This window comes from Myotis yumanensis, unplaced genomic scaffold (genome assembly GCF_028538775.1).
Source record: "Myotis yumanensis isolate MYYU_CA2020_CCGP unplaced genomic scaffold, mMyoYum1.0.hap1 SCAF_6, whole genome shotgun sequence".
NCBI lineage: Eukaryota > Metazoa > Chordata > Mammalia > Chiroptera > Vespertilionidae > Myotis > Myotis yumanensis.
The window spans coordinates 26,115,896-26,137,076 of NW_027223757.1; the positions used below are offsets into that span (position 1 = coordinate 26,115,896).

At 41.2% G+C, this 21,181-nt stretch overlaps 1 protein-coding gene across 1 annotated transcript in view; it reads right to left on the reverse strand.

Annotated features, from left to right (window-relative positions):
- Positions 1-211: 211 nt before the first annotated feature.
- TXLNB (taxilin beta) overlaps positions 212-21,181 on the reverse strand; it is a 44,105-nt gene continuing 23,135 nt past the window's right edge. Inside the window, exons 6-10 of the mRNA XM_070417797.1 lie at positions 19,636-19,755; positions 15,800-15,874; positions 8,329-8,421; positions 6,197-6,292; positions 212-5,016 (exon numbers count right to left, since the gene is read on the reverse strand). Of these exons, the coding sequence (XP_070273898.1) occupies positions 4,228-5,016; positions 6,197-6,292; positions 8,329-8,421; positions 15,800-15,874; positions 19,636-19,755 (1,173 nt within the window). The 3' untranslated portion in view covers positions 212-4,227. The remainder of the gene's footprint in view (positions 5,017-6,196; positions 6,293-8,328; positions 8,422-15,799; positions 15,875-19,635; positions 19,756-21,181) is intronic.

Here is a 21,181-nt window from a genome sequence, read left to right on the forward strand (position 1 = left end):
CATGTTCTATTTTCCTTCCCTTCTTCTCCTTCTCCTTCTTCTCCATTATTTTCCTCCTCCTCCTCCTCCTCCTCCTCCTCCTCCTCCTCCTCCTCTTCGTCTTCTCTCTCTCTCTCTCTCTCTCTCTCTCTCTCTCTCTCGCCAAGAGATTTTGCAAAATGTTCACTCCACTACATTATACTCAGACAGAGATAAAACAATCAACCAACAGCAGAATAAAACCATAATCTTTGTTAGGTGTTGTTGAGACATAGAAGCAACAAAAGTTAACATAAACATAAATTAAAATTAAAACATAAAACCACTGCCAGAGTATTTGGGGTGAAAAATACCTTTTTAATAGGTAAATTATACTTACTTCATTTAGAAAACACACCAAACAACTTGTGTTTTTGGCATCTCTAGAAATAATTACATAAAGTTGATAAGGACCTTATTCTTTCAGTTCTTACAAATTACTAGTGGCCCGGTGTATGAATTCGTGCACATTGAAAGGAAATTAATTAGAAGAATATTTTAATATTGCTATTTGCCCTTTCTCTATAATAGAAGTGTCAACCAAATTCACGATTGACAATGAGAGATCAAAATACACATGTGCGTGCGATTGGTGCCAGTGAGAGCTTTATATGTATCACTCATGCTCGAGTCAACTTAGCCTTTTATGGATATAGAATAAACTTGCTTAATTAGACCTGATTTCTGATTTAGCTAAACTTTTTCCAGCCCAGTGAAGCACCCCAACTTCTCTTTCAGGTAATTGTCAGCAATAAAGCAGTAAATATCAACACGAAGCAGATTATTATTGTAGATCATGCAGGGAGAACAAGGGTAAATTTGACTATATTCTGTGCAGTGAGAAAACCTGAAGTCATTTTCAAGGTCCACTATTTCTTACTTCTTTTCAGTTGGATCAAGTTTCTAAGCTTTCTAAATCTCCATTTTCTGGCTAATGAAAAGAAAATAGGATTCTACTGAGTCTCCTATCTACCTACTCCAGGACTTCTGTGAGGATCAAATGAGATGAGGCACAGGAAAATGCTTCACAGACATTTGGTTAAAGTGTAAAAATGTTTGCCCCTGGCTATAAAGCAAGTCATGTTCCTAGGCTGAAGAAACTCCAAGGAGGCTAGTCGCTAGGGAAAGGAAGCCATGTATTGCTACATGACATCATTACCTGGTGCCCACAGTGACTGTTTCCGGGCTGGGCTGGGCTGTGGGCCACATTTTGTACCATGGGGTCTTGGCAGCATTGGCTGTAATTTGGTGGGGTGTTGCTCCGGGGTGGTGGTGGGGCCTGTGTCCCACTTGCGGGAAGCTGAGTGTTGCTTTGTAGGCACCAGGTCTATAGTGCCATTTCTCTGTAAATGGCCAGTGCACATCACGGCAGCTCCTGCGTTGAGTGTCTGTCCCCTGGTGGTCAGTGTGTGTCATAGCGACCAGTCAGACGGTCGGACACTTAGCATATTAGCCTTTTATATATATACTAGAGGCCCGGTGCACAAAAATTTGTGCACTTGGGGGGGTGTCCCTCAGCATGGCCTGTGCCCTCTTGCAGTGTGGGACCCCTCGGGGGATGTTCACCTACTGGCTTAGGCCCGCTCCCCAGGGGATTGGGCCTAAGCTGGCAGTCAGACATCCCTCTGGCAGCCCAGGAGCCCTCGGGGGATGTCCACTTGCCAGCGGCAGGCCTAAGCTGCAGCCGGACATCCTTAGCACTGCTGAGGAGGCGGGAGAGGCTCCTGCCACCACCGCTGTGCTGGCAGCCATAAGCCTGGCTTGTGGCTGAGCAGAACTCCCCCTGTGGGAGCGCACTGACCACCAGGGGACAGCTCCTGCATTGAGCGTCTGCCCCCTGGTGGTCAGTGTGTGTCATAGTGACCAGTCATTCACAGTCGTTCTGCTGTTAGGGTCAATTTGCATATTACCCTTTTATTATATAGGATATAGAGATTGTTATAATTAGTAAGGCCAGATTCTAACACAAAGGACTCTAATAAAACATTCTTTGAATATTAAAATAATTCTTCCAAAGCCTAGAGTTTTGCAAATTTCAGGCAAGTTATTATATCTGAAACTCTGCCCAAGATATATAGTGAATACTATGTTGCTATGAAAGCTTTTTGGATGAAAAAAACAAACAAAAAACTTTGGGTATTAGAATATTTGATTTACTGGATTTTGGCTCCTCTTGCTAGACATGCAGACTGAGACTTTACTATGATTATCAAATCTTAGTCCATTCTTGGAAGTTTAGCCTATGTAAGTAGTGGAAAAAGGGACCCTACAGAATTGTTATGGTGAATATTTGGCTCTGAATTAAATGAATCTTCAAATCTCTAAGACTTCATGTAATGTTGAATTTGGCTGGATACCCTCTGGTTGTAATATGTTAAGTCTTTAAAAATACATGGGTTCTTAAATAGCGATATGCTCCCCCCCCTCCCCAACTAGCATTTTGTTATTATCCTCACTGTCTACTTCAAACAAATTTTATGCAGTTTACAATTCTTGTAGCATATGGTTGCTGCCTACAAGCACTTTGTGTGCCTTGGCAGACAGCCACATGTGACACTGAAGAATGATTTCCTGCATAAATAATAGAGGATCTTGCTTTCATCCATTTTTCTACTTGAGTTCAACTTTTAAGGTAGGGCTGGGTTAGATCTTTTTTTTTCTTTCTTCTCTCCTCCTTCCCTCCCTCTCCCCTATCCCCCCTCTCCCTCTCTTCCTTCTTATTGTTTTTTGTTGAAGTCTCCCTTTACCCTAGGCAGAGTGACTTATGCTGTTTTCATTATTAGAGGTTCTTGCCAAGCAATGATAATGTAATACTCATATACACAACCTCAGGTGTTTCTAGCTTTTGCCTTCTCCTGGATCCTCACTTATTTTTCAAGTCATTTTGAGTAGGAACCCATTTTTTCCTTTGCTTTGTACTTCTGGCATTAGAGAATTACTCAAAATAGAAACTGTGTTGGTTTGTAAGCCTCATCACTCATATTGAGACCCTGTTCTGGAAAGATAATAGCTTTTACTTAACAATAATTGAAATGAGGATTTCCTGCTGGAAAGAAGGAGCAGATGCTTTGAGATTCTAGACTGAGGCAGTGACAGCAAGAGGTGGTGAGAAACCCTCTGGAGAGAGTGGTAGGTGACAGGGAGGGAACTGAGGAGTTGGCAGGGCCAGGTGAATATTCTGTCTCAAGACCTCTGTGTCACAAGAGGCAAGGGGTGAACATGGCCTCTCTTCATAGGTTCCTGCAACCCTTTCTTTGCAGGAGGCTATAAGTAGGCTGGGTTGCAAGGCAATAGGCTAAATTGAGTAGAAGCAGAAGCTAGAAAAAGTGAGCAGTTTATAACTGTGATTTCCCCCTTTTCTGTTTAGAACCTGTTGTGGTCATCTTTGTGTTTATGTATTTTACACAGACTTGCAGTCTAACCCAAGTGCTATTATATGATTTAATCAATTGGTTGAATTTATTGACCTACCACTGGGTTACTTATTTTTGCCCAACATTACATGGCCTAAATACTTGTATTCTGAACCTACTACTGATTCATAGAGCATTAGTCCCAAGTACAAGTAAGAGATCATTTTTTGACTAGCATCTAAATATTTTGCATGAAAGAAATTTTTAAAAGGATGAAAGAAATGTATGTAAATATATACATTTTTTGATACACACATGTGTATATGTGTGCATAGTACACATATGTATAGATTCACACACATATATTGTATGCCTTTACATACATGTACACATGTATAGTATATGTACACATATGCATACGTTACAGATATCATGTTTAAATAGAACCTGGACATCCATTACTTATTATGGACTTAATTAAACTACATATGGAAATAAATAGAACATCACATTTTCAGTATTTATATATTGTAGTGGGAGTCTTTAAATACCAAATCTTACTGTTGATTAACAAATTGAGTGAAGTACCATCTTAATGGCAAATTAATATAAATTTTCTATTAGCATGTTTTGTTGCCATTTGGGAAAATTATACTATCAACCAGTGATAAATAGAAAAGCTCCAAATTGAGAACAAATAGCAAAGGCTGAGTGAGCTCTGCATAACATTTAAAAATGTTTTGATTCTAATTAAGTCTCTTCCATTAGACATCCCTAGCCCTTATGCCTCTTTCAGAAGTCTGTTATGATAAAGATGTGAAGTCAGGAAGAACAGCCTCCGGAGGCACCAAGAGGCTTAGTCTACTTCCTCCACGTTGGTGTCAGCCACTTTGGGCAGCTGGGGTCCAGCTGAGTCCCCTCCTAGCAGGCCTTCTGCTGCTGCTGCTGGCGGAGGCTGCCTACTGGGCTCACATCCAGGCACCTCAGCTGGAGCTCTCTCACCTCCTGGGGGTGGTGGAGCAGGACCATTGGCCTCCATCCCCCATAGGGAGGCCTCTACTGGGGACTGTGGGGTCTGACCAGAAGCTTCTGCCTCCAGAAGGGGCTCCAGATCAGCCAGTACTTCAGTGGGGAGACCCTGGTCTTGGGGCTCTGCTCGGGACCCCACAGGGAGATTACTGGCCTTGGGGGGAGGTTCTACCTCATTGCCTCCTTCAGTCTCAGCTTGAGAAGCTGAGGGAGGTTGGCAACTCTCTGAATGGCAGGAAGGGCTCAGAGAGGGCTGTTCTGGCTCCTTGAGGGCCATGTCACCGCCCCCTTGAGGACTGCTGAATTCTGGTTGGAATTCTTTGGACTGGTCAAGGGCCAGCTCTGAATGGTGAATAACCATAAAGGCTGCGGCCAGATTTTTCACAGCATTGTGAACACTATTGGCGTTCTCAGCGTCGGCCTCTTCACCCACAGAAACCGTTGACTCGGGCTCTTCGTCGGAGGTGTGCTGACCTTGGTCATCCTTCTCAGGCATTTTTGCTTCTCTAATCTTTTTGTAGAGTTCGTTTCTCTCTTCTTGTAAAGCTCGACAGAGATTCTCTAGTCTCCCAATTTTCATCACGAAGCACTCATATTCTTTGGCTCTTAATGCTTTCTGTGATTTGAAAATACACACACACACAAAATGTCAAAAAGCAAAATTGCCAGAATGTTCTCTGGAGATAAGCAAAACCATTTGTCTAGGAATTTGCCTACCAGGCTCTGGGGTTTGACCACAGAGTGGTGGCTGGACGGACACTTGGTCAGAGGCATCAGTTATTATTATTATTATTATTATTATTATTATTTGCATTGTATGCTAGGTTCTGGTAGAATTTAGGAAAGAAAGATGGCAAAGCCTCTCTCTACTTCAGTTCAGGGCCTCTAGAATTGTACATGCATGTGGTAAAATGAATGAGATATATTGGGTCTTGGCAGTCAGCAATGCCTTATCTATTCTATAGATAAACTGCTATATGCTAATCCAGCAATGGTTTGATTTATGTTGATGGATAATAAACTCATGCTTTAGAATTGGTTGTAATTTGGGATGAATTGTTAGGACAGTAATTATAACCAGAGAAACTCACCACACACTAATTCATGATGCTGGCTGCTCAAACTGTTCTATTTTCCTTCTCTCTAGAAATGTCAGTGTGTTTGTACATGAAATTATTCCTAATTATCTTACTCCCTCACCCCATCTTTGTGCTACTCTGTACCCTTTAAGATGCTTTTTTTACTTGTTTACATGGATAGACCTTTACCTGTAAGTCCTGCCTCTCAGGTCAAAGGCCATGTATCGTTGCCTTTATAGTCTCTAAACCTCCTCAGGGCCTGACATAACATCAGTGTTTAAATGCCTGTTGGAGGAATTAAACAATATATCTCCGTATCTGTCTATAAAATAGCACGTACCCTGGGTGCTTGGGCTGGTGTCTTCTCTCAGTATGTTCAAATCAATGAATTAATTCATTCTGTGCCTGTTATATGCCAGGCACCAGGGAAATTCAAACACAAGTAGGACACTCATCAAGCCTTTAAGGAATTCACAGCCCTGCAGGCCTGCTGCTACTTGGGGGGACAGTAGGCATGTGACTTAAGGGACACAAGGCTCTTTAGGAGTCTGGGTAGAATTCTAAATTACTTTCCTCTTATTACTCTATTATAATTTCATATATCACATCCCAGAAAAAGTCAGTCCTTTTTCAAAGGTAAGCATTAGGGTATAATGTTCTAAGTATGAATCCTTTGACTGGCCAGGGGAGAGTAAGCTAAGGGGAAAGCTCCCTCACCTCTTCAATCATGTCCAGCAGAGCCTTGTTACAGTTCTCGAACCTGCCCTTCCACGTGGCTGTGTCCTTTTCCAGCTTCTTCATTTTCTTAGTCGTCTGCAGAAATTAGAGTGTTTTAATATTCATCCTGAAAAATTAACCTACCAAAGAAGCTATCAGTTTCATAGGCGATGTCAAGGAAAGTCCTTTTGTTCCAGCTGTTGAAGCAAATATGAGTTCTATGTGAAGGGATGAGGAGTGAATGGGGAAGTCACCATTTATTCCTGTGCCATCAAGGTCAGGGGTGGACACACGTATTTGCACCGGAGCCAGTTCAGGAAAAAGGAAACTACTTAGGGCCATGCTGTTTTGTCACTGGCTTTTCTCTCTTAAAAAAAAAAAAAAAAAAAAATAGCTCATCCTTCTCAGGCATTTTTGAGTCTCTAATCTTTTTGTAGAGTTTGTTTCTCTCTTCTTGTAAAGCTGTCTTTTTGAAGCTGAAACTGCTCACGATCCTGATTGTAGGATCTCCTCTCTGCTTGGATGAAGTAAAAGACAAGGCACATAACGCAGGAGCAGTGACCTGGATTTACCACAGCTGGCACTTGCTGTATGTGCCAATCTGCCCGAGTCTGGGTGCCCTCAGCGCTGGGCCCGTCTCTGGCCACTGGCCTCCATAGAGGAGCCTCGAGTGTTTTTTGTTTGTTTTTATTTCTTAACTAAGTTAGTAGTTTATGAACTTTTTAGGGTAATTGAGTTCTTTAGGAATTTGATGAAGTCTATGGGACCACACTCAGAGAAATGCAAATATACATATCAAATTTTTTTGGCTATAAATAAACTCCAGATTAAGAACTCCTCCTTTTAATCTTTAAGATTTAGATTTCTCTTTAAGATTTATCCCAATCTTAAAGCTATATAATTTTAAATTAAAACAAATTTTCATGCTTTAATTTTCATCTTAAAACTCTATAGTTAAGTTTTTTTAAACGGACAGATCCCTCCAGGGGTAGAAAAACTGTGATTATTAACAAGAGCTAGTCTACTTATGTTTGCTCACTGAATTGTGAAACTTATCTTATAATTTTATGAAAATATTTTGAAGAGGAGGCTTTCTACACTTAAAAATGTTTAATGCCAATGTTTTAGAAACACAATTATGATGCTGATTTTGTTTTGGGAAAACACTGAATTAAATAAGAGTTAAGTGTTATATCCCACAATAATATGAGCACCTTTTATTTGTAAAAAATTGTTTTTAAGTTGAAAGCCCTCTTAAAATATGTTAATTTATTTGAACTTCATATTCTTATGAAGGAAGCAAGGGGGACATTGCCTTGAATTGTATTAAAAATAAAACTGAGGGAAGTTGAGTGAATTGTCCAATGCTACTTGAGGTGTAAGAACACACCAGAATTTCAATTCATCATCTCATTCAAATACTCTGTCAGTTACATCATACTACATATCTTCTCTTTTAGGAAGGATCCTATGAAATGGCATTTTCTGTTTTAAAATTCTACTCTTGCATATTTATATGAAAGCTTTTTAAAAAATATATTTTTATTGATTTTAGAGAGAGGAAGGGAGAGGGATATAAGGTATAAATATCAAAACATGGATGAGAAACATCATGGATCGACTGCCTCCTGCATGCCCTTTACTGGGATCAAACCCACAACTCCGGTGTGTGCCCTGACCGGGAATCGAACTGGTGATCTCTTGGTTCTTGGGTCAATGTTCAACCGCTGAGCACATCAGCTGGCTGAAAGCTTTATTTAAAAATTTTTTAGATCATATATATATATATATATATATATATATATATATATAATTTCAGTATGAACAGCATAATGTTAAACTGCTAAACTGCTAGCTCTTTTCTTTTTTTTTAAAAAGCCATCCATGAAGTAGGAAAAAAAATCTTCCTCAGAATGAAAATGTGTCCTAGTGTTTTGGAGCTCTTTTTAAGATTAATACACTAGATATTTACCAATGAAAAAATACAACCCAAATCTCATTGGCACCTATAAATGTTTCATTACTTCATGAAACGCACTGGAATATCTTAGCAAGAGAAAAATGAACCCAAAGGAGAATTGCCCGTCAAAATAGAAAATGTCAATATTTTGTGTGGGGTAAGCTGTACTCACTTTATCCATTTCCTGTTTGAAAGTGGCAAACACCTCATTGCTTTTTGTCAGTGTGCTCTGGAACTCTTCAAACCGCCCAGAGTAGAGGGTGAGCTGTAAATGGGAGAGAGAGGATCTATTTTAGGGCTCCTTTCTGAATGCTTCCAGAACAAAACATGTCATTGTTCATTATTTGTTAAGATAAATGATTTAAGGGAATTCTAATGCAGTGTTAGTAATAAGTTCAGTTCTTTTATTTACTACGAGATCAACCGAGGTCAGTGACTATGATTAAATACATCTTTAAAGAAAAATGAAATAATAAAATATGTCATTACCACTTCATTGTATCATAAATTTTTACCAACAAACATTTCTTGAGCTCTGAACATTTGCATGGATTGTATATACAAAAGTATTTGACATGTGGCTCCCACTTTTGAGGGACTTGTAATCTTGATGGAAAGACAATCCCAAAGACAATCTGACTAGTGTTCAGTGAAAATACAGTGCCAATGTGGAGGAGCAGCCATGTTTCTGTGGGGGAGGTGAGCCTTGAACTGGGCCTTGGAGGAAGTGAGAATGTAGACAAATGAAAAAAAGTGATAAAGGAAATGTGGGCTGGACATGGACTATGGCTGCTGCCATGATGCAGGTTGTGCCACTGTAAGCAATTTCCATTGTAGACATTGTGGTTTTGTGTATTTATGAATATAGTGTTCTAGCCAATAGCTGTTAAATGTCTCTTCTCATCTAAATCAGTTTCTTATATCAGTTTTCTACAGATGGAAATAATGAGTCTTGAGGAAGGAATGCCTTTTTGTGATTTGCACAAAACAACATTGTATGGGTTAGCATTGGCAAGTGTGCAGCTCACCACGGGAGTATAGGGAGAAGCCTTTGTGTCTCCACATCCTTAATTCCAAAGCTTTCCTTTGGGTGGGAATAGAGAAGAACAGGAAAGGAAGGTGTGTAAATACTTGATGGTTAGTGACAGTAATACAATAATAAAGTTTTGTGTTTGAAAATAATTTTAGGATAGCATATTTTTGGGTGATTGATTTAATATGGCTGATTTAAGTGACAGAAGTCGGCATTTTAAAATGAGTCGTTGGTAGGTGCCCTTGAGTGCCTGGAACAGCCCCAAGTCCTCAAATGGGCACAGAAATGTCTTTTGTATGAAGAAGCAAGCTTACAACACCCAGCAACAAACAAGAACCCGAGACTACCGTTGGTTGGTAGACTGGGATGGTTGGATTATTGGGCAGATGGTAGGCACCAACTTAACCAGCTGGTGATACTTGTGATATTTTTCTTTCAAAAGCAGAGAAGAGCTGACCAATTGAAAGCCAGTAGAATGTAGAGTTCTCAGTCTTGGAGGTGGGAGTGAGAGGGAGCGTGTGGGAATCAACCCTAGAACTCATAAAATATGCTTATCTAGAATAGTTCATTCTCAAATGATTCAGAACAGCAGAGTTCTTATTGCAGTAAAGATCAACAAAATGATAACATAAAACCTTTTCATTAGATATAATATTTCCAAAGAAAAGCCAGACTACAGCTGACCATCATTTGAAATCATTCATTAGCACTGTGAATATGTGACAGAGTTTGGGGCAGCTCTGGTGGTCTAAAATTTGATTCCATGCATACAGATTAGGGAAGGTTGGGTAAAGGGGCATTGGGGAATTCATGGCCAGGGAAGTTCTGTGCGCATGCACGCACTCATACACACACACACACACACACACACACACACACACACACACACAATGTATAAGACAATAATTTTATTGCCTGCAATGCAGTCTCAAAACAGATTTAATTCTGTTTTATTTTTTTTCGAAGTCCTGGCTGGGATCCAATGAATTTATTTTCAGGGCCCATGAATAGATCAAGCCTCTCAATTTGAGAGGCTCCATCCTAGTGTAAGTTCCTGTGGGGCTGGCTACTAATATTGCACATGATCTGGTAGCCTCTGGTGGGAGTAACTACCCCTAACTGATCCTCTTCACCCTCTATCACAAAATCCATTTATTTGCCTTCTTGGCCAAGCATTCCTATTAACTTTTTTCTTGCTTCCTCTCTTTTCTTTTTCAAATTTTCAGTAATTCCAGCAGAATTACATGGATGTCTCAGATCCTATGGTCTCCCAAGCCCTCTTGCAGCCCTTTAGTTGCAGGTTGCAGACTGGAGAGGGCAGGAATGATCGCATGCATGGTCCATCTCATAGAGGCAACCTTGACACTAGAAGTGTAGAGTAACCACATCCACCCCTTAATTTAGGCATAATGTTATTTTTATTGTATCAGTTGGGCTGATTGAGATGACAGACATATCCAGAGTGCCAGGAAATAATGTCTTGCTTCATTACCACCTTTTCTGGCCTTTTTCTAATGATTTTTTTTCAACATTTCCCTTTTAAACAATTTTAAATTTTGGTAAAATATACATATCATAAACTTGACCACTTAACCATTTTTAAGTGTATAGTTCAGTATTGTTAAGTATATTCATATCATTGTGCAACCAATCTCCAGAATGTTTTCATCTTGCAAAACCGAAACTCTATATCCATTAAACAACTCCCCATTTTCCCCTTTGGGTGACTGTTCTTAATATTCTGCTTTTCTTTGTATTTGACCCTATTGCCATATGTGGCAAAACCTGTGTGGGGTATACCTTTCTCAGGTAACCAACTCTGACCCTCCACTTATACTACCTAAAGATGTATACTTCCTGTTTACTATATGGATATTTGTTTGGTCGTATTTTTCCTCTCACTACCAAACATGGTGCGCGTTTGTTTTGATGTGTCATACTCCTGCACTCTGGTATTTCAGAGAAGTGTCGAAGGAACATCCCGAGGTCATCCACAGTACCTCTCTCTCCTGCCAGAGGCCGAAATAGAAACAAACTGTTCTCGGGTTAGTAAACAATAATTGTCTCAACATTTCTATTTTAAACGGGCTGACACGCACATTCTTTTAACCGAGCGCCAAATTTAATTACAGTCATTCAAAACATATAGGGAACAGAACTGTGCTCAGGGATTTTCTTAGCAAACTTTTGAGATTTGATTTGGGAATAAATCCAAATATAATAGTAGTTGCAGAGGACTCTTCTCCCACTGTATATTGATAAGGTGAGGATTTTGGGGTTGAAGGATGACGATTACCCATCTCTAACAGTTTACTCGCTGATCTTTCCCCTTGGGCAGTATTTCGTGTCTGCGTTGCCAGGGGTTGCTGACTTTCCACATCTACTACCATCTTCATCCTGATCGATCCAGTGAACACTCTATTTGTAGTGATGATTGCATCCCATTGATCACCTCTGACATTTAGTCTATTGCCTTGGTTTGTATAATTGCAAGCCAGACATCTCTTCCCTAAGTGAGAATCATGCCCCAAACTGGCAAGCTGTTTGACTGAAAAGTGACTTCCGTCAAGGAAAACACAATCCGTCTTGACATTTCCCTTGCTCAGATGGAAGAAATGAGAACGGAGGCCTCCCTTTCCTGTCATCCACCCATTTAAAGACATTGTAAACCAATGGCAGTGTTTGAGTGCTGTGCGAAATAATCTGTGATAGACTTTGCTTTTCAAGGTTTAGAAGTTTTACAAGTATAATATTGATACTTGTCAAGAGGAACTTGTCTAAACATGATTACACACAGGGATTCAGGGCCTCTTTATTCTTCTTGACGATTAAGTAGTTATTGGAGTTTTGAAAGTGCCTTGAAGGCAAAAGACACAGACAAAGGTGGATCCTTGTAGAGAGAGCCACGTGCCATGGAAAATGGGGCAAAAGAGGAGAAGGCAGGGTTAACTCAGTTTATGGCTACACTTCTTCAGCTCTGGAAGTTCTTTGCATTCATGAACTAGAGCTGAACAGGTTCTTGATATCATATTTCCAGAGGTTCTTAAACTTTTGTGCAAATAAAGACTTCCTTAGACTCATATATCACTGTGTGGTCCTCACCTATGAAATAGTACTGATATTAGCTCATATACTCATTGTTATTAACATTATTGTTATAACTAGAGTGTAAATTTAATTAGGGAGGGATTTTTGTCTCTCACTGATTATATCTCCAAAACCTACAAGCATGCCTAGCACTTAGTAGGTGCTCAATAAATATAAGTTGAATGAATTATGTTTATTATGATCTAGGCACTGAGCTAAGTGCTTTGCATGCACAATATGAAAACAAACTTCATATACTACATATTCATGAACTAATTTTTCTTTTAAACATTTAATCAAATATATGAATAATTGCCATCCATAGCCATAGGTGCGTGATTGAGAACTGATATAATGTCAAAAACAACTACATTTTGGATAGCAACTGCCGCCTTGTGTGCTGTTATGTTTTGGAAATATTGAAAACTAATGGGCTTCCCAGAGGACTCCAGCTTGGGATCATTAATCCATGACATCATCCTATTTTACAGACAAGGACATTTAGGTCTAGGGAGGCTTAGGTGCATTGCACAGGGTCACCTAGCTTTTCAGCAGAAGAACCAGGACTCTGACCCTGGTCCCTGGACTCAGGTCAGTATTGAGGGATGAACGAGAAACATTGGCAAGTCTAGAACCCCGGATAGATGCTTTTTCAAGTTTTAGGGGGATATAGGTGGAAAATTAGGGCACACCTTTATTTTTTATTTTATAGGTCACGTCATCTGAGTGAATCACTCTTTAGCCCAGAATCATATGATATTAATATACTCTTCTCAAGTTCATTCTCTTTATTTAGCAAAGAGGAATAGAGATTGCTTGTAACATGATGTGAGTAGTTGCAAGTATTGCCGCAAGGCTCTGTGTTGAATAGGGAAGAGGTAGGGCCAGAAGCCCTGGCTTGATTCTCTCATGCCATCAGTTGGTGAGGTCACACCTCCTCCCCCTGCCTGGCTCTGGTTAGAGTGCCACCTTTGCCTGTCATCGCCCCTACACAGTGATGTGATGGGCCTTGTGACTGCCTGAAGGATGAGCTGGAGTTTATGACTCGAGACTTTAGTCTTTTAACTCTGAGTTCCTTCATTCTATTAATAGTCAAAAACTTTATGGCTCTAATGTTGATGTAATTAGTATTTTTAAACTATTTTGATATATTACTGGGGGAAAACAATTCATTTTGCATTCAGTACACACATTGAAAAAGTGTGCTTTAGGAAGGTTAGCTTTCCAAATGTTATCTATGCTTTTGTCTATGTGTGGAGAATGGCTACAGCGTTTGGACAGGATCAAGCCTCGGATTGACTTGTGGCAAAGCCACATACAAGTCCCAGCTTGGAGGGCAAAGCCCTCTCAGCACAATTATAGCCGAAGGCTATCGTTGTAAGCTTGACCTTAGAGTCCCACCCTGCAGTCCTAGGTAGCTAAGGGATGTGGGCTGTGGGCGGGGGTGGGGGGGGGGGGGGGGGGAGGGGGCGCGGTACAGCAAGTGCTGCCAAAACAAGGCTTGATAGAGTTCAGAGAATGGCAACAATAGGAAAGAAGCAGATTTAAAATTCACAAGAACATTGTAAACATCTTGCCCTTGTTTTGCTTTGTGACTTGACTATAAAATAAAGCTTCGGCTCACAGGCATGTCACTGTTTCCTTATCCAGACACAGTGATCCACCTGGTCCCAACTGTATTCTCTTGTCTGTTTATTTTAATCCTTCACCGCCCCTCCTCAGGTTCACCCCTGGCCATGCTGGATGCGGTTCATCTATGTAGTGGTATAATTTGTGATTTTAACTTGCTTGTTTTTCTCATTTGCCTTTTCTTTTATAACGAACAAGTATTCAGCAGTTAGTGCATAAACATGGACAAACGAATTGCTCACATCTTTATGCTGTCCAGTTTGGAAGTCTTCTGATTTCAGCACCTTGTGTGAATTTGTTCTATGTGATTTCACAGTTCCTGTAGGACCCTGGGCATTTCTCCCAGCAGGGGAGCCAGAGCCCCTGTGTGGGCCAGAGCAGAATGGCTCTCCTGGAACCTGGGAAGGTTTGCCAGGAGGCACAGAGGCCCCAAGGCCCAGGAATGATGGACAGGTCTTGCTTTCCCCCAGAGTCAGATGCTGCATGAGGCTTTATTTTTTTATTCTGAAATATGAATTCCCTTAATCTAGTCAAAACACACATATGACATCTTAAAGCCAAATGAGAACAGTTCCTGACTTGTCTGCCATTTAGTCATTTGCCACTGACAGAGCCAACCTCTGAGAGCACAAAAGCTTGGGTGCTCATTCTAATTTCCCTTTGTTATGAACTGGAGGCCCTATGCATGAAATTCATGCATGGGAGGGGGGTTGTCCCTCAGCCCGGTCTGCGCCCTCTTGCAATCCAGGACCACTCAGGTAGGGTCCCTAGGCCTGGCCGGCAATCAGGGCCTATCAGGCTTTCCTTCCCCCAGCTGCTGGCAGCTGGCCCCGCCCCCGCTGCTGCCACTGCTTGCCATCTGTGCAGCGCTGCCCCCTCCTCCCCCTCCACTGGTCACCTACCTCTGCGGGCGACAGGTGTGGGGTGTGATTGCTTGGCTGGCCTGGACCTCCCTCTCTGGGGCGATCAATCACAGGGCCCCTAGATTGATCGCCCCCGCAGAGGGAGGCCCCGCCCACCTGGCTGGGGCTCCATGATCAATCTCTGCGCAGAGGGTGGCCTGGGCCTCCCTCTTTGGGGTAATCGCGGAGCACCCCCTCCCCCTGATCGATCGCCCCACCAACCAGTGACCTGGACCTTCCTCTGCGGTCCGGTCGATGGTGGGGTCCCCCCAACCAATTGCATTGCACCACCTTGGCTGACCTGGCGCCAGTGCGTGTCATAGCATGGTCATCCGGAAGATTGTTCAGACAGCGGTTCTGCTGTTTGGTCATTTGGTCGATTTGCATATTATGCTTTTATTATTACAGATAATATCAAGCAAGCAAGGACATTTTCAGTATTGACAGTATAGATCAGAGGTGGGCAAACTTTTTGACTCGAGGGCCACAATGGGTTCTTAAACTGGACCGGAGGGCCAGAACAAAAGCATGGATGGAGTATTTGTGTGAACTAATATAAATTCAAAGTAAACATCATTACATAAAAGGGTACGGTCTGGATTTTTTTTTTTTAGTTTTATTCATTTCAAACGGGCCGAATCCGGCCCGCGGGCTGTAGTTTGCCCACGGCTGGTACTGAACAGTTTACATTTTATTCTTACCTTAATAGGGTGATGTGGGGAGAGAGAGAGAGAGGACATATGTATGAACAGGTAGGTGGGAACCTGGACACCAGCTTATTCTCATTGACTATTTTGGTGCCCTTTTTTGCATGGATGCTGTTGGTGCAGAGCTTTTGTTTTTCTTAATAGACATGAAGTTATTCTTTATTTTCAACTCCTGCCCCCCTCTCCCTGCCACAAGTGAGCCCTCTGCAGACCACCTTTGGTTCACAGCCTCTGACTTGGGGACAGAAGGAGAGCACACCCCATGCATGTTTCCCCTCACTTCACCTGAGCCTGCAGGACTGTCTCTTGTTCCTTCAGCACTTTGGCTTGAAGTTTCCACTCTGCTGCCTGGTTCAGCAACTGTGAGAAGAGAGAATGCAGGAAAAAACGGTCAGATTGTCTTTTAAATTATCATTTGGTTGTAATATGAGTATAAGACATAATAACTTGCTAATTCACCCACTCAAGTAATTTTGGGAGAACTTTGTAGAGACTCTAAGAAATATAAGAAAACAACTAGTCTCAATGGTTGGATTCTCAACTAAAAAGTAGTGGTTTTATTTGGGGAGAAAAGGGGAAATCATTTTCAAGTCAAGCATGAATTACACAAAATTTGACCTCCCACCAAATTCTGGAGCCTTCTCTAGCAATCCTGCCCACCCATTATTTGTCCTCTGCTTGAACATCTCCAGAACATCCCCACCTGGGGCACTTTTGTGAACAACTGTTTCTTTATATTAAACCCAAAGTTTGTCTCCTAACTAACCAGTGTTCTCCACCAGAACAAGTATTAGAATCACTTAGGGGGCATGTCTAAATTCTGATTCCTCTCAGAGAACATGAGTAAGGAAGTTTAGGATGTGTGATTGGAATCCATACTTAGAGCAAATACCCAAAGTGGTTTGGATGTTGGTGGTCCATAGATTACATTTTGAAAAACACTGGGTTAGAAATTGACCTATTGCCCCAAATCCTGTGTTAGGTTTAGAAAATAAGTCCTGTATAAGTTTACAAAATAAGGTCCCTCTTCCATAAGGTAGCCTTTCAAATAAAATCAAGGCTCTCATAGGAAACTGGATCAGAACTCTGAGCTGTGGGGTTAAATTGAAGAACTTGTTTTAGGCATAAAAATGACACAAACATGTTATTTTTGACTTAAGAGATATGTTCACTTATCCATTTTGATGTAGGGCTCTGGTCTTTTTTTGGGGGTATGGGCCTTCATGATGGAACCTAGCAAGGTTTATTTTGTTTTACAAAAATGATATCCATGATGTGCCATATAAGATTTAGAATTTTTTCTTTTTTAAACAAAGGTGCTGGAGTGCTAGACTGACAGATACTTGTGAACCAGCTTGATTTTTTTTTATTCTGTAGAGATTTACAACATTCTCCCTGTCTTTTATAGCTACTAACATCTGATTTGACAGGTGTTTCTTGCTGTTTGCTTATATCTAGTCTTTCAAAGAAGCATTATTCATAATTTTCATAGAAACAACTTTCTTTTCATACTCCTATTTCTTCAGTTAATGTGTGATTCTGTTGATTTACAGAATAGAAACACAAGGATAACTGGACAGAAAAGGTTTGGGAACAAAGAGCTGATTCTTGGTCAATTCCATCTTACTTATTGGGGGCAACCATGTGTAGACAATCCAGATCAGCTTACTAGCCACAGGACTCAACATGTTGTGGGCATCTGTCAGCAGTGTGTTTACAGAGAGGATGGTGAACATCATGAGTTAATCTGGTTAGTTAGGCAGGTGGCTGTCAGTTAAGAAGATTCTCATGTCTTTGAAGAAAGGCTGATTTAAATTTTCTTCTTTGTATTTGTCTCTATTGTATAAAGGTGTCCATGAGGTCCATGTATTACATTTGTAATCAGAACAACAACAACAAACAAATGAAACCATTTTTTAAACCCTGAAGATATCTTTTTTCTTAGTTTGTCTTTTTTTCTCATGGCTCGATCTCTCCATTTGTAAGATGGGTTTTATATATTCCCCTATACCTCCCAGTGTGCGGTGAAGATGGATTATTATAGAAGTGAAGTAATTTGAGTGCTCTGGGGCAGCTGTGAGGTGGAAGACCCCTCTGGCCATCTGAGCAGCATGGTGGCCGTGTACATGGCCCCTGCTTTCTAAGTGGGTTAAGGAGCCCTGTTGTTCTGGGTGGTCCCTGGCAGAGGGGAGGCAGGTGGCTGCCATTTCTACCTGGAGTGAAGGAACCTCCCAGCTTTGAAATGATTTTATTACTTTCAGAGAAAAGTATCAGAGCTAGAAACAGGGTCAGTGGCCAGCCAGCTTTGAAGAACTGAGGCAGGCTACTTTTCTTTGACTCAAAACCTGCTATGTTTTACTAACCTGGGATAGGAAAATAGATAGCCTGGGAGTTTCTTGCTAAGGCTGGGCCAGTCACCCCACGTCTGCCCCCCAGTCTCCTTCACTGAACCTTTACCTAGATGTCCCTCTGTCATGTCTCATATATTATAGACCACAGGTACTGATCTTCTAGGAAGCATATTTTACCTACTGGAGTAATTATGACAACGGTAGAGTATCTGTTTTCTTAAATGTATTTCTTTCTTTGAGAGCTAGGTTATTATAGATGGATTAATAAATTAATCTTTTTTTAAAGAGCACATGGACTTCTGATTTGAAATTATTTAGTGACCACTAGGTTATGTACTCGAAAATTTGTCCTTTTGTTGCTACATTTGAAAACCAAAGTTATTTTTAAATTACTATTCTAACAAATTGAAGTGATTCTGATCTGATTTTCAGTAAAGGCAAAGCTCGTGATCAATTATTAAATGGCCAAATTCCAATGACTGGCCCATTGACTATGTCTTAAATCTCTCTCTCCCCAGCAATAGACACACACTTCAACTTTTGCCTGTGAAACATGCCCTTGAGTGTGATGTACTATCACAGAGCTTGGGCTTGGGGGCAGATACACTTTGGTGTACTATACATCTTGGTCCCTTAGCAGCGTGTGACCTTAATTATAAAATTGCGTATCTTCTTTGAGCCTCTCATCTGTAGAATGGCCCTACAGCTGTCCTGGAGTATTTGGGGTTAATGAGATGTCAATAAAAGCCACCACTTGGTTTCTTAAGCCAGAAACTCAGTAGCCAAGTTTAACTCCTTTTCTCACTATTACCTTCAGATCACTGCATTGCCTGCTGGCTTTGCATTGAAAACGTAACTTTTATGCATGTCCAGCTCTCCTTCACCACTGCCTCCCTTCCTAATTCACACCATCATCATAGCTCAGCCCGATTGCTGCAGTAGCCTCCTAACTGTCTTCTTGCTTTCTGGTCCCTCTTTCATTTATTTGCCACCCAGGAGCCAAATTCATCTTTTATAGATGCCAAGCAGATCATGCCACTTCCTTTGCTAAAGCTACCCAGTCCTTTCTCATTATTTTTAGAATAAAATCCAAACTACTTTCCAGGCCTACAAAGCTATACAACTTGGCACCTGCTTCCCCCTCCAACTTCATTTTGAAACTTTCTTCCATGGGGTCAACATGTTCTTGCTACCTTAACCTTTTCCTATTTCTAGAGGATGCCAAGCTGGTTCCAGCATCAGGGCCTTTGTCACTGCTATAGACATTGCTATTTGAGACATCCTTCTCATCAGGTAGGGCTCAGCTCAAGCCACCTCCCCTGTGGGAGGCCTTCCTGGTCACCTGGTCTAAAGTAGGTCCCCTCCTTCTGCCCCTTCTCAGTTCCTCCTTATTTCCCTAGTAGCACTTATTATTATCTGCAATTACCCTTCCTTGTGTGTTTGCTCGTTAATTGCTTTCCTCTTTCCGGTTAGACTCTAGTCTCCAAGGGTCATGACCTTCTCCATCTTGTTCACTGTACCCCAGGACCCAGGATGGTGCATGGCATATGACAGGCACTGGGGAAAGATTTGTTGAATGGATGCATGACTGTTTTATGTAGAAAGTTGTTTAGGTACAGTGCCTCCTACCGGGCTGGCCAATTTAGGCTCCAGGGGAGCTCAGGCTCTTTATCAGTCTATGGCTCTGAGACCATTCTCAAAAACAACTTTCTCAGGGTCCTCTGACCCCGAGGCAGACCAGACAAGCACACTAACTCAGATGATAAGTACATATTCCTTTTCGCGTTTGTGTCGCTCCTCTGCTTCCTTCATCATCTCTTGCGCCTGCTCCAGTTTCGCATCCACTAGCTTCTGCTGCAGTTCTCTGTGCTTAAATATTTTGTCCAGATGCTAAGGAAAAAACAAAGTGCACATATCAACCTTGACTTGTTATTGGTGCTGAAAAATATAAAATAAAAAGTAATATTCATATAAACACACAGTCTCCAGGTTTTAAGATTTTTTAAAGAGAGGGGAATAAATACATTAGCATCACTTATGGCTTTGCAGAAGACCATAAATTGGTGAAGTCCCCTGCATTTTGCATTCACAAATGTGGTGGCAAAAGGTGGAGGTGCTAGAATTCAGCAATTATATCTCCAAAAGGCCCCAACATTAATTTTCTAGAATTGGTAACTATTGATATGATGCTGGTAATAGACCAGGCAGCACAGACTGTGATGTATATCATAACAGCACTATCACTTGGTATTTTGGCACTTTCTATGAATATAAAACTAATTTTAAGCACAACATTAATATAGTTTATCATGGTGAACTCTCCTCCACATCCTCCATGTTCTTGCTTCAAGGATTGTAAGGAAGTTCTGGCGTACCAGTATGTGGCCCTGGATCAGGGACTAAGGCAGGAGCCCCCTGACTTCAAGTCTGTTGCTCTGGTGGGCAAGACAAGGCCAAGGGCCATTACGTTGATAGGCAAATGTGCAACTGTGTGCCTCCGTACCTTTTGACCTCTCTGCTAGCTTGGTCAGGAGAGGCTTCCAACTCTACCCCAATGTGGAGAGTTTCTTGCTCATTAGGAGGTCCCATTGGCAAGAGGACATATGGAATTCTATCCTTTGGCCTTACTTAGAACCAGTCCCAGAAATTGACAACCAGTCTACCAGGCCATTTCCATTTGAGATCTTCCTGAAGAGTATGGCTATTTTCTTTTTAGCTCCTTCCTTTCTGTTTTCACCTGGTCCTCCACTCTGGAGCAGTGTTGATCTTCCTGACAAGATGAAATGGTCGCTTGGCATTTTGGCTTATTATGAGGAGTTTCTTGATTTACCTAAGTCAGGGGTCCTCAAACTATGGCCCGAAGGCCACATGCAAATACAAATATTGTATTTGTTCCCATTTTGTTTTTTTACTTCAAAATAAGATATGTGCAGTGTGCATAGGAATTTGTTCATAGTTTTTTTAAAAACTATAGTCCGGCCCTCCAATGGTCTGAGGGACAGTGAACTGGCCCCCTGTTTAAAAAGTTTGAGGACCCCTGACCTAAGTGGTACTCCCATGTGCCTTTGGCTCAGTGGTTTCCTTAGCATGTTGCCAACAGAACCACTTTGACTAAGTTAAAATGAGGAAAGTTTAAAATGAGGAAAGAAATATGATCAATCAAAATCCTGATGGGACTTTAGGAGTCCTAAAAACATATTAATTAATAAAATATAATTTTGGAATAATTAAAGATCCCCATAGTCCCCTTAAAGTGAACTATTAAAGCAAACCTCCTTTTGTGACTGTGGGTGATTTAATCTCATAGCCTCTGCTT